This window comes from Thermobia domestica, chromosome 1 (genome assembly GCF_964235325.1).
Source record: "Thermobia domestica chromosome 1, izTheDome1.hap1.1, whole genome shotgun sequence".
In the NCBI taxonomy this organism is placed as follows: Eukaryota; Metazoa; Arthropoda; class Insecta; order Zygentoma; family Lepismatidae; genus Thermobia; species Thermobia domestica.
Genome location: NC_137454.1, coordinates 17,938,128 through 17,950,610, shown reverse-complemented (window position 1 = coordinate 17,950,610; position 12,483 = coordinate 17,938,128). Strand labels below are relative to the sequence as shown.

The 12,483-nt window shown below is 37.0% G+C and overlaps 1 protein-coding gene across 1 annotated transcript in view; it reads right to left on the bottom strand.

Moving 5' to 3' along the window:
- Nucleotides 1-12,483, bottom strand: part of nkd (NKD inhibitor of WNT signaling pathway naked cuticle) — a 266,099-nt gene that overhangs the window by 13,205 nt on the left and 240,411 nt on the right. Inside the window, exons 3-5 of the mRNA XM_081759681.1 lie at nucleotides 7,068-7,237; nucleotides 3,176-3,283; nucleotides 198-754 (exon numbers count right to left, since the gene is read on the bottom strand). Of these exons, the coding sequence (XP_081615807.1) occupies nucleotides 198-754; nucleotides 3,176-3,283; nucleotides 7,068-7,237 (835 nt within the window). The remainder of the gene's footprint in view (nucleotides 1-197; nucleotides 755-3,175; nucleotides 3,284-7,067; nucleotides 7,238-12,483) is intronic.

The window sequence follows — 12,483 nt, the reverse complement described above, 5'->3', positions numbered from 1 at the left end:
ATTAATCTCAAATGTAATGTTCTAAGAAAGTTTAAAAATTGGAATACAAAAGGTTAAATTCAGAAGATGAAGTATGTATATGATTCATGATATTGAGTCAATACCAAAAACTCGACTCTCGAATCAAATATACAAACCGTTTCTAAATTATATTTGTCTCATTCTATAGATAACTTTGTTTAAAAAAAGGATCTTACCTAGAGGTTTGAAAACTTAGGTTGTTCTTCTCCATGTTCGCCTGGATGATCTCCAAGAGCTCCTGCCGCTGCAAAGAACTGGAACGTTCTCGGAATTTTCTTCGTGTACGAAATGGCGACGAGCTGCAATGCCGAGTCAGTTCTGGTGACAACTGGTAACAGTACAAGTGCTGATTGTGACGCACTGACTGGAACTTTTTCGACGACAGTAACTTTTCACTCACACCAAAACTCCTCTCTTTGGTCTTCGGGGACGTGTCTTTTTCCGGCGACGGTTTACTGTCTTTATTATTATTGTTATTGTTAGTACTACTACTACTACTATTCCCTACACCTACGCCACTCCCAGTCTCTTCTTTCCGCGTGCTTTCGCGTATTGTAACGTTTAGGTCTTTCTTGAACTTCACCCGCTGTGGGTTAGGACTTGAACTTGTCTTGCCGTCACGCTTGTCGGGTGACACGGTCAGTTTCACTTTGATGGTCTTGCTGCCGTAGTGTGGTACCTTGATCGAAGATCCCAACGCATCATAGATTGTTCTCACCAATCCAGCAATATCCTACGAAAAGGAGAAAAAAATGTTCATTTAATAATACTTTAAAAATACAGCATAACCTAAAATAAAATTTCTGGTATGGAAGCTTACGAAGGACTACAACCTGGCATGCAGATTTTAGCTATCATATCTTGGCCCTCTATGGCAGGGGCAAGATATGGACTTGTGATGTCAAAATCCCAACTAATTGTTCGAATCATAAATAATTATTTGGATATTCAAAACCGAAGACAAAATGGTTCAAATAATTTTTAATAGAGCTAATATGGGCTTCTCAGAGAAAATTGCGCTTGCATAAACCGAGTTTCTAATTCTTTATACTATACTAAGGAAAGTTTCCCCCACTACCCACGTTATACAGAGCCCGTGTGCCGCAATGGAACAAGGGTACGATACAACAAGAAAAACTTCCTGTCTGGAATCGAATCCGGGACGTCCGGTTGGTAGACAGATGCCTTATTGACTCCGCCACAGCGCCTCTTTTTTATCATACTACTTTTTCATACCTCTTTTTTATCATACATAAGTGTGTCACAAGATTTTGGCACCAGATTCATCACATCAAAATAAGAAAAAAAGTTTATATGGACCTCTGCTCAAATGTGGATAGTTCCGGAGTTATAGGGTGCCGAAAACGTGAAACGAGAAACTTTAAAAGTTTATAGCTCCACTACTATGGGATCTATCGTAGCCGGGTCAAGACATAACTGAGGAACTGGTATGTGAACTATCCAAATATCCATGTTTAAGAATGCTCCAGTACTTGCACACCAATTTTTAGAGAGGTAGGTGTAGAGTGATCAAGTACTCCCAAACAGCCTGTCTAAAAATGATTGTGGAAGTATCGGATGTTCTGAAAGATGGATATTTGGATAGTTCACGTACTAGTTCCTGAGTGATGCCTTGACCCGATTACGATCGGTCCTATGGTAGTGGAACAAGTTTTTTTTTTCTTTTTTCTTTTTGACGTTTTCGGTAGTCTGTAACTACGAAACTATGTACTTCCGACCACATGTACATATGAACTTTTTTTTTTTTTTTTTTTGTGAGAAATCTATTCCCAAAATATTGGTCAGTTGGGTAGTGGCCACTGGTCACTATTTGTTACCAAAATATTCACCATTCTTTTAGGTATTGATCAACACCAATATCATCTCTCTATGACTTATGCTTCCCGCGATATGGCTCCTTAAATCTCCCGAAATCGGAACTTTTTGGGGCCAATATCTCGGGAACGGTAAGAGTGACGCGAAAAATTCCATCACTTCTTTCAGATAGTTTTTGATACTCTATCGAATGGGGGGCTCAAAATTGAAAAATTCTCAAATTACAGGCACATGGACATAGAAAATTCAGTAATGAACTTTTTAAAGTTGAAAACAGAATGAAGGACATAAATTATACACAAGCAATGGCCTAATGTTAAAATTTAAGATGTTTGGATAAATGAGTACCACAAGAGAGCGATACCAATCAGTAAGACACAAGGAAGAACTGTGAGATGGCCCTATGATAAAACGTTAAACGTGATGCAAGAAAGGCAAAGAAGAGGTTACCAAAAAGAAACTTTTTTAAATTCAGGTTGGCAGTTAGTTGCTTCATGATGGTAGAACACCGAAAGTCAATACAAAATAATAATAATAATAATAATAATAATAATAATAATAATAATAATAATAATAATAATAATAATAATAATAATAATAATAATAATAATAATGATAATAATAATATACTCAAAGGAAAGTATTTGGGAGAAAAATCCTGAAACGAATATTCGGTCCCAAGAGGAAAGGGAATGTGGAATGGCGGAAACTTCATAACGAGGAACTACATAATTTATACCGTTTACCTAACATTGTTAGGATTATCAAGTCTAGGACACTCAGGTGGGTAGGTCATATAGCCAGAATGGAAAAAGTAGGAACACTTTCAAAGTTTCAACTGGAAAACCAATCAGAAAATGACCATTAAGAAGACCTAGACGAACTTGGAAGGACAATATTAAGATGGGTCTCGCAGAAATAGGAATACAAAGTAAAAATTGGATCCAGTTGGCTAAGGATAGAAGTCGGCGGAGAGCTTTTGTGAACGCGGCACTGAACCCCCGGGTTCCATAGGCCATAGAGAGACGCCATTCACTGCCGGTGATTTTAAAATCAGTGCTACAGAAATACACTGTACCGTATATGCAAATGTACGTGTACGATGTGTACAGTAGCGACATTTGAGGGAAAACCGGTAAAAAAAAAAAAAAAAAAAAAAAAAAAAAAAAAAAAAAGCTGTCTATACGAATTATTATATTAGACAAGCTTTCTTCTTTTATTTAGTTTATAGGATAAAATTTTAATTTTTACCGATGGGGCTTCCCTCAAAAGCCGCCACTGGACGTATACAAACAGAAAGTAGTAGTTGAATGCTTACATCTTTCGTTATCTTCCCGTGGCCATCAAAGTCATAGAGTGTGAAGGAGAACTCCTGTCGCTCTTGACCCGCTTCAACTCCTTCGACAGAGACATCACACTCAAACTCCTGTCACAAAAAGAACAAAAGAATTACTAGAACGTAACGATCTATCTTTTTTTTATTTTGTACAAAATGCACTTCTACAACCTTTTCACACGAAAGTACATGCATTTGACTCTTCAAAAATAAAAACACCGAAGACACACTGATTCCTTGTTGTTTCTCACGCACATATCCATATTTTTTTTTTACAATATATATAGTGTATATACACCCACAAAAACCATGTCAACTTCTTTGCTAATTTAAACGAAACAAAAATGTTCACTCTTCCAACATCTAATAGACCATTGTCAACGGTGCTGTTCCAGCAGAACGTTCACCTTTTGTACTTATTTTTAACGAATGTTATTGAGAATCAGTGGCGGATCTAGAAGGTCAAAACTGGGGGGAGGGGGGGCAGAACACAAACTATGATACTAGTAAGTATATCTTGAGTTTACAAATTTTAATTGGCCCTGCAGAAGTTCCCAACTTACCCCTCTCCCTATGGATATTACAGCTAGGTTGGACTTTCACATTGTGGGCCTCAAGTATATTGTTTTACACATTGTATAACAGAAAAACTGTAAGTGAAACTATATCTAAAGTTTCAAAAAAAAAAAAAAAATCCAATAAAGAATAAAAAAAAAACAACGGTTACTATAAACTTTCAAAAGTACAGGGTGTTTCAAAACAACACCGACAAAGTTTGGGAGGTGATTCCTGACATCAAGTTAAGACGAAAAGTATAGACCAACCTGGGTGCACAAATGCTTCCTTTCGGAGTTATAGGCTGCTGAAAACATGCAAAAAAAAAAAAAAAAAAAAAAAAAAGTTTAAAGGTCCATTGCTCCAAACTATGGGTCCTACCGTAGTCGGGTCAAGACTTCACTCAGGATCTAATATGTGCGCTATCCAAGAATACATGTTTCAGAATCCTGAGGTACTCACGCAACAATTTTTATAGAATGAGTTTGGCTATGAGCATATCACTTGAAGTACTCACCAACTACCTCTAGAAAAATTGTTTCAGAAGTACCGTAGAATTCCGAAACTTGGATATTTGGATAGGGCACATACTAGTTTCCAAGTGGTCTTGACCTGACTACGGTAGGTCCCATAGTTTTGGAGCTATGAACCTTCATTTTTTCATGTTTTCGACAGCCTATAACTCCGAAAGGAAGCATTTGTGCACATAGGTTGGTCTATATTTTTTGTCGTATCTTCGTGTCAGGAATCACGTTGTAGGTGTCGTTTTGAAACACTGTATATAAATAATACCTTAAATTATTTTTGTCCTTCAAAAAACTGGAGGAGACTACGCCCCCCGGTCCCAGTTTAGATCCGTCACTGTCGAGAACATTCCTGAAATTTAATTCTATTACATAACACTTACTCGAGAAGGATCTGCTTCCTTGATAGTGTTACTTACTCACGAGACGAAATGTCCAAAATTATTGTCGCATGTTTATAAATACGGTGTATGTTGTAGGAATATTATTTTTGATAACGAATTCGCCCGGTATTTCTTATAATGTTAGTATGTGTATAATGGGCAAAGACATATATGTGGCAAATTTCATGTCAAAAGAGCAGTAAATAAGAACAATAAAACGAAAATAAAACTTTCTTGTTCATTTAGCAATATTTTGTTCTATTCATTCTAATTTTCGTATTTATAATTCTTTTCGTACGAATTTACTACAACCATACATTTCCCGATTATACACACAATATCGGTATTAAAAGTACCCTGCAAAATCTTAATCAAATTATATTCTTACAAAAAGACAGTTATAGATATGCGACAATAAGTTTGGATATGAGTGTACATTTTAAAGTTCGGGTCTGGTTTTTCACGACAAATTCCACGAGTTTAGTAGCCAATACTAGTTAACCCAAGTCTTTGATCTCAAACACTATTTCAGTGCTACACGATTCATAACATAAAAACTATAAATTGATATAAAGTGATCGTATGGACATAGTAAAGAGTATTTAACAACGTTTAGAGATAGGCAAGTCATTACACAATCTACTCCAATAATAAATATCGTTTGCATGTTGTTATACAACACCCTTCTTGGACCTCGCATGAGAATTGAGACGAAATTTCTATAAAATTTACAAGACGAGACAACTGTCTCGCTTCGTATTGTGGGTCGCCTTGTTCCTGGTCTGTAGATGATACGTACTGGGTGGTACGTACGACTTACAGCGATACGCCAGTGGAAAAGGTTGAGAACGCTTGGCGTAAAGGATTATATGCAAGGCAACAAAAGAACAAACTTCGGTATCATTAGAAATATCTAATTTCGAGGAACGTATGAAAGACGGTGCTGACGGAATGGAATGCTGATATCATAAAGAGACTTGGAATTACCAAAATGTCCCCTGTATTCTCTTGATCCACAGTTAAGCACAAGTGAACGTACGGGGTTTGTTCTTTCAATAGCATGTGTATAAGAAAATAAGTAGATTCTACATACCGGTACCGGTATCTTTGCAGCAGTTTTCAATTCATCCGCCAGATAACCTCAATATAACGTGCGTTACCTAAACGGCGTGACAAACATCTTTGCATTTGAAGGCAGCGCTCCAAGTTCCCTTTAAATGCTGCTAACAAATGAGAGGCCTGCGGTATTGCCACGTTTATTTTGTACACATTCACTTCAGTCTATTCCTTGCCACCTGATCACGCTGTAGTTCGTCTGCTTAGCTAAGTCATAGCCGCACCCCTTTACCACTTGGCAACGTCGCGTCAGAGCTTGTGTTTTATTCATTTAGCTGAAATGCCAAGATGTTTGTCACAGACTTTAGGTATTTACCCAATGAGAAATCAGGCAAAGATACGATATCAGCCGCAAAATCCAGAATGCGTTAAGTATTATACTTCAGCAAATCAGAAAATATTAAGCAATCGACGCCATCTGTCGGATGGTGTGGGAACTATTGCAAGAAAGCAAAGACACCTATTCCTATAACCAAGGTGACCAGACGTCCCGTTTTAGCCGGGACGGTCCCTTATTTTCAACCGTTGTCCCGTTTTTTTTCTGATTCTCAAACGGGATGCCTAAGTGTCCCGTTTTTAAGCAAACATGACCCAGGTGTCCCGTAATTATTATTCAAAATATAAATGGTCAATGCTAATTCTACACTCTTCCGTACCAACACGCATTGGGAAGGTTCAGCCGTGCCTAAAACTTCTGAATATTCAAATGAGAATAGTGTGTTCTGTGGTTCAAGTGGGAATTGAGTGTCAATTCTGAGTATTGAATTTTTAAAAGTATTGTTGGGTAGTACTTAAGTTAGAAATGTGTTATCATTCTTACTTGTGTATTTTGTAAATTGAAAACACTACTGAGTCCCAAAATGCAATGTGGAAGTCCCCCCCCCCCCCCGTCGCTGATTCGTATGCGTCCCGTTTTTGAAAGTAAAAGTTCTGGTCACCTTGCCTATAACCACAGTGACGGACTAGCCCGGGCAGGAATTGACTTCAGTTTTTAAAGAATGAAAAGTTGTGTGTAATACGTTACAACGCAATTAGCCGCGCTCTGTACGCAGATATGACGAAAGGGTAGCAACGGGGCTTGAACTGTTAACGGCAGTCCGTAATGTGTGTCAGCCCCAGACCCACGCCACTGCCAATAGCTGTTCCTCTACTCCCTAGCTATGGTATTGCTATAGCTGATAGGATTTCACAAAATTGACATGAACTTACTATGCCATAAATGACTATCATGAAATTGACATGACATAAAACTATTTTCATTATATATAAATTGTAATACGAATAAATCAAACCAACCTCAAAATTGAGTTCTTTCTTCCCGTTGTCCTGTTCATCAACGCTATTGTCGTTATGCGGTTTTTCCTCACAGACATCCTTTTCGCTTGCTACTTCTGTTGTGTTGTCCCCTCGCATCAGTTCCTCTGTGTCCGAAGGGCGGCCGTCACTCGAGTCGGTGGGGACCACTACTGAAACAACAAAAACAAAAATATTTTAGAATTTACTAACATAAATCCAGATAGATCTACGAAGTTATTTTGCATCAAAAACAATTAACAATGAAATGTGAGGGGGAAAAATTGGATGGTTCAGATCTTATATATTAAAAGTAAGATACCAGACACTGTTCAGAAAGATGTCCAAATTCTTTTCCAAAAAAAAAATAATACGGCTGACCACGAAATCGAACTCCGGATCTCACGTCAATAATCTAAAATACGATTTATTTCCAATCAGTTTACTCAAATGACTTCCATTCCAGTACTTTTCTTGCCATCGATAAAGCACACGGTGTCTCTAAAGTCTTCGTCCTAACTTGAAAATGACTAATCGTATTTGAATACAACGCCTACAGTTCGAAAGAGGGAGTGTTAAAGTTTCATTTAGTTGGCGGGAGATGTCAGTAGTGTGTGTAAGAGTGACGCACAATAGGACATCTCCCACCAACCATGAGATAACTTCAACTTCTCTGTCAGTATGCAAGGTATGGGAAGAGTTCGACTATCGATTTGATGTGTGCCGTATTGCCGGTGAAGGCTATATTCAACTGAAAAATTGATCTAACCACAATTATTTTGCATTTTGTAACAAATCTGCATAGTTTCTTAAATCAAATATAGCACTTTGAAATCAGGTGTGTATATGCGTGTGTAATATATGGACTTGAATACTTCCTCTTTCGAATTTTAGGTGTTTTATTCACATACGATTAACCATTTTCAAGCAATAACACTTTGCAGACTACGAAGAAACCTTATATACTACGAAAGTCAGTATCCTAAAATTTAAAAAGTTTTTGAACAATGACGGATACATGGCAGCCTGATAGCAAATTGTAACACTAGACGAGGGCGGAGCAGTAGTGTGAAAATGGCGATTACTCAACAAAATGCTCCACAGGGATGCGATCTATTGCAAAACTAACGACAACTAGTTTCGGAACTTCTTACTTCAATTCAACATCGGTTGCAGTAATTAGGGTTTGATCTCTTCACTTCCCAAAAAACGATTCAACTGTTCTTTTCTGATGCGTGTTGTTACTGGTGCTGACATTTTACACTATTGCTCTGCCCTCGCGTAATGTAGGACTGTACTATATCCGAGTTCGAATATCGAGACATCAAAAATATCGAAAAGTTCAGAAATACATATTAAAATGGTACCAAAAAAACTGAGGCAACGCATATCAAAATTAAAAAAAATGAAATACTGAATATCGGAAAATATCAAAATGTCGACCTTTATACTGTTGACCTCAATGTTTCTATATTTGAAACTTTCGATTGATCGATATATCGAAATATCCCACAGTTCTAGCTATAGAGTTCCAACTGGTGCTCCCACCTAGTGGCCACTCTTTTAAGCACGTCTATCATTGACAGGAAAATTCCATGTTGCTGTTTCTGAATTTTAGAGCACTTTTTAAGGTTTCATTTGAGTTTTCGTACATAGGCTAAAACTGATATCAGCCTCAAATGGTATTTCTTCCTATAATGTTCGAGCGCATCAACAACATTCAAAAGAAAGTTCAACTGTACAAAGTGTAAATGTGCATGAAGACAGCATCAAACTGCCTTATTGAAGAAGAAAAAAGAATGCCACACCGCGCCCTTAGCGATTAAGTTTAACAAATGTAAATAATTTCATTAATACTTCCAAGCTGTATAATATTGCGGATCACACTTTGTGATCAAGAAATCTAGTTCGAAGTAGTACTAGAAATAGCAATGTTCATATAGCCACTAATTATAGGATTTCTAGAGATAGGCCTATTAATTTTATTACATAAACAAGGAAACAACAGGCATAATTTTTTTATCTTCTGCTAACCTTGAATGTGAAATACGATAGGTAGTCTTCGTTTTTTTTTTAGAATACGTCATTTTCTATTTGATTTAAAATAATTTTCAGTACACTTTGTGTGTATAAATAAAATTAAAGAAGAGTACAATTTCTTTTAAAAGGACGGCTGATACCCCATAGAACGCCACTTGTCATAGTAATACTCTACTTTCAGTTTGTAACATCCCATAATAATATCCTTTGGGCTGAGGGAAACAGATGATTAAAGCAAGTCAATGATAACGGAACATTCTGTTGGAATGAGAATGTAGGAGGAAACAAGAGTACACCGAGAAAACTCACAGACACGATGTTGTCCACCAGAAACTTACTTGGCCGGGGCCGAACCAGGCATCCCACGCATTAGAGGTGAGCAGTCTGTCTACCACTGAGCCACCGTGGCCCCATTTACGATTTTGCGTTAACACCGGTACTTTATATATGATTTCTCCTACATCTACCGATAGCTCCACCCTCTCATCTCGATATCTGAGGTCGGTCTCATAAAATCAAATATCAAATTCCGGTGTTAATGTCAAAACGCACATTTTGAGCTACGATCCCGGGCCCCCTATTGTATTTATGAGTATACAATATTTGGCATAATTTGAATGCATTTTGTTTTAAAATTCTGATATATATATACCGTCTGCATCTGAATGCCCCCCCCCAAAAAAAGATTACAGAGAATTCGGCGCCCTTGTCTACGCCTCTGGTTATTCCAACAATGATTTGAGACACTACTTGTCTTTTTGTACTTTGACGACTAAATTGTACGTAAGAGGCTCATTGGTAAAGAAAAATTACTCTTCATAGTTTATTTCATGCACGCATTTTAAAATTATTCTCCTTACAGGCCAAGTTGAATTTAAAAAAAAGAAAAAAAAAACCTTCGAAGAAACATCTCGGAACAGTTTCCTAAATCCATAATTCTGTTGAGACTTCACCCACCAAGTATAAACAATATCTTTTCCACGAATTCCTCCCAGTGCCCTGCACAGCATGCGTGACAGCCAGTAAAATACTTCCAACATGAATTGCTGAACAAAATTGTAAATAACATTGGATACACAAGGCACACACACAGACGAAATAATGGAAAACGTGCCAATGCTATTATTTATGGGGCCACGAGAGAAATGTAATTTTTATAGTCTTTCTCTCTTTAATAATAAGTTCTTAATACTTATTGATAATTAGAAAGAAGCAGACGCGTATTACAAGGAAACATGGAAGATGCCAAGAGACGTCGAGAAGATTGTAGATAGAACGCAGTCCAAACAAATCTGTCGCAAAAATATAACACCGATGACGGTGTGCCAGAATAAATCTGTCAAAAGCTTTCTCTGCTGACATTATAAACAAAGATTTCAGAATTGTGTGTATTTTCTAAACTGAAGCCACTGACTGGATAGAGTGTGTGTAATTTTTGACACTCAACACTGCATATACAGAAACGATTTGGGAGGAAAACGAAGAGCCTACTCGACATACAAAAAGCAATTACACAAAATTCCTTAACCCCCGTTTCTTTCTCTGTTTTATTTTCGTTTATCTGGAAGTTGATCGCGTGTGTGTTTGTGTGTATGTGTGCGCTGTTGGGAAATGAGGCCATGATTGACTTTGGTATTCCTCCGCCAATGAATGAATGGACGTTTTTCGAGGATTCGTGCGTGCTTTAGCATTTTGACCTTGGCAGTCTGCCCTGTGCGCTGTTTGTTGTTGTGCCTGCTACAAAACTGAATGTTGTACGTACTTTCCTTTCAAAGTAAATGAATTATCTAGTAATTTCTCTTTCTTGTGCATACTGTATTTTGGTTTTTGTTTTCAAGGACAAAGTACTCCTTTCTGTGTGGGCGAAAACGTAGCACGTGTGCCTTTTGGTGCGTGAGGACGGGGTTCGTTTCCCGGTAGGCAGTGTTGAGATAAAATCTTCTCAGGCAATTTAGAAACTATTCGAGTTAAGTAGGCCTATAGAATTCTGGCTTCGAAAACAGAATTGGGCTACCACGTACATCCAATAGCTTTAGCTTCTGCCTGCTTGTTAATATCCAACACGTGCTAAAGGCCAGGGAGTTTTACTTCAAGGTCTTAAAATGTGGTATATGACATCTTAAGAAAGGCAAAAGTTGGCCCTCTTTTATACTTATTAGTTCTCCCCGGTGGTCTAGTAGTGGCAAGAGCACACGCCTTTGGTGTAACGAATCCTGGGTTCGATTCCCGATAGGACAAGAATTAGTGCATTATCGTACACCTGAGCAAGGTCTTATTTAACATTTTTACCACCTTGGGCCTTAATTTTGTGTAGAATAAATAAATAAAATCATGAATACCAATAGAAAATAAAATATTTCCTAGAACATTTGGTCCCAGAATATTTGTCAACACGACTCATACGTAAATACGACCCTGGTCCTGGGAACACGTGCTTCCTCGATTTTTTATTTTTTTTTTTAAATAAAGATATCAACATTGTCGTATAGTTTTAAAACTTTACGACATTTTTGATTTATCATTTTAGAGGACAAATTTCTTTCAATTCACATAACAGTGTTCTTATCCATAAATCAAATCACAATAGTGCCACTGGTACCGGGATGCTTGCGAATTCTCCCCTTTCTTTATATCGCATTCAACTCACAGCGTGGGTACAGATGTATTAGTTGTTTACCTATTATGATAAATAAAGAAACTGAGATATCGGTCTACAAAACAAAGGCAATGAATATTGATGTGCTAACCAGTGGCGTACACAGAATTCAATCAAGAAGAAACAGGGTTCAAAGCACCCAAACTCATATGGTTTCAGGCCACAGGTCCTTTTTTTCATACATGTCTTAATAATGATAAATTCATTATTTTTCCTTAATATCTTGTTGAAAAAAGAAGTTCAAAGCCGGAACGTCCCTTTTGTGTATACGCCACTGGTGCTAACCACACATTATACAACAAATTGCAACTATCTTAGAATTTGGTTGGGCTTTCGTTTATTTTTAGAACACAGACAGTAAATTTTCCGATACGAGATAATAAAGGAAACACATTTATTTTATCCTTGATATTATTATTATTATTAATAATAATAATAATAATAATAATAATAATAATAATAATAATAATAATAATAATAATAATAATAATAATAAACTGACGCATTCGATGCAAGAGGTAAGCTCTAAACAATGACCTTTCGGTGTTTCAGAAAAGCTAGACGTGACGTCACATCTTTTTACCTAGCTCCGTCTCTCTCACAACTCAAATACACACACACACACACACACACACACACACACACATATATATATATATATATATATATATATATATATATATATATATATATATATATATATATATACTATACACCAACGCA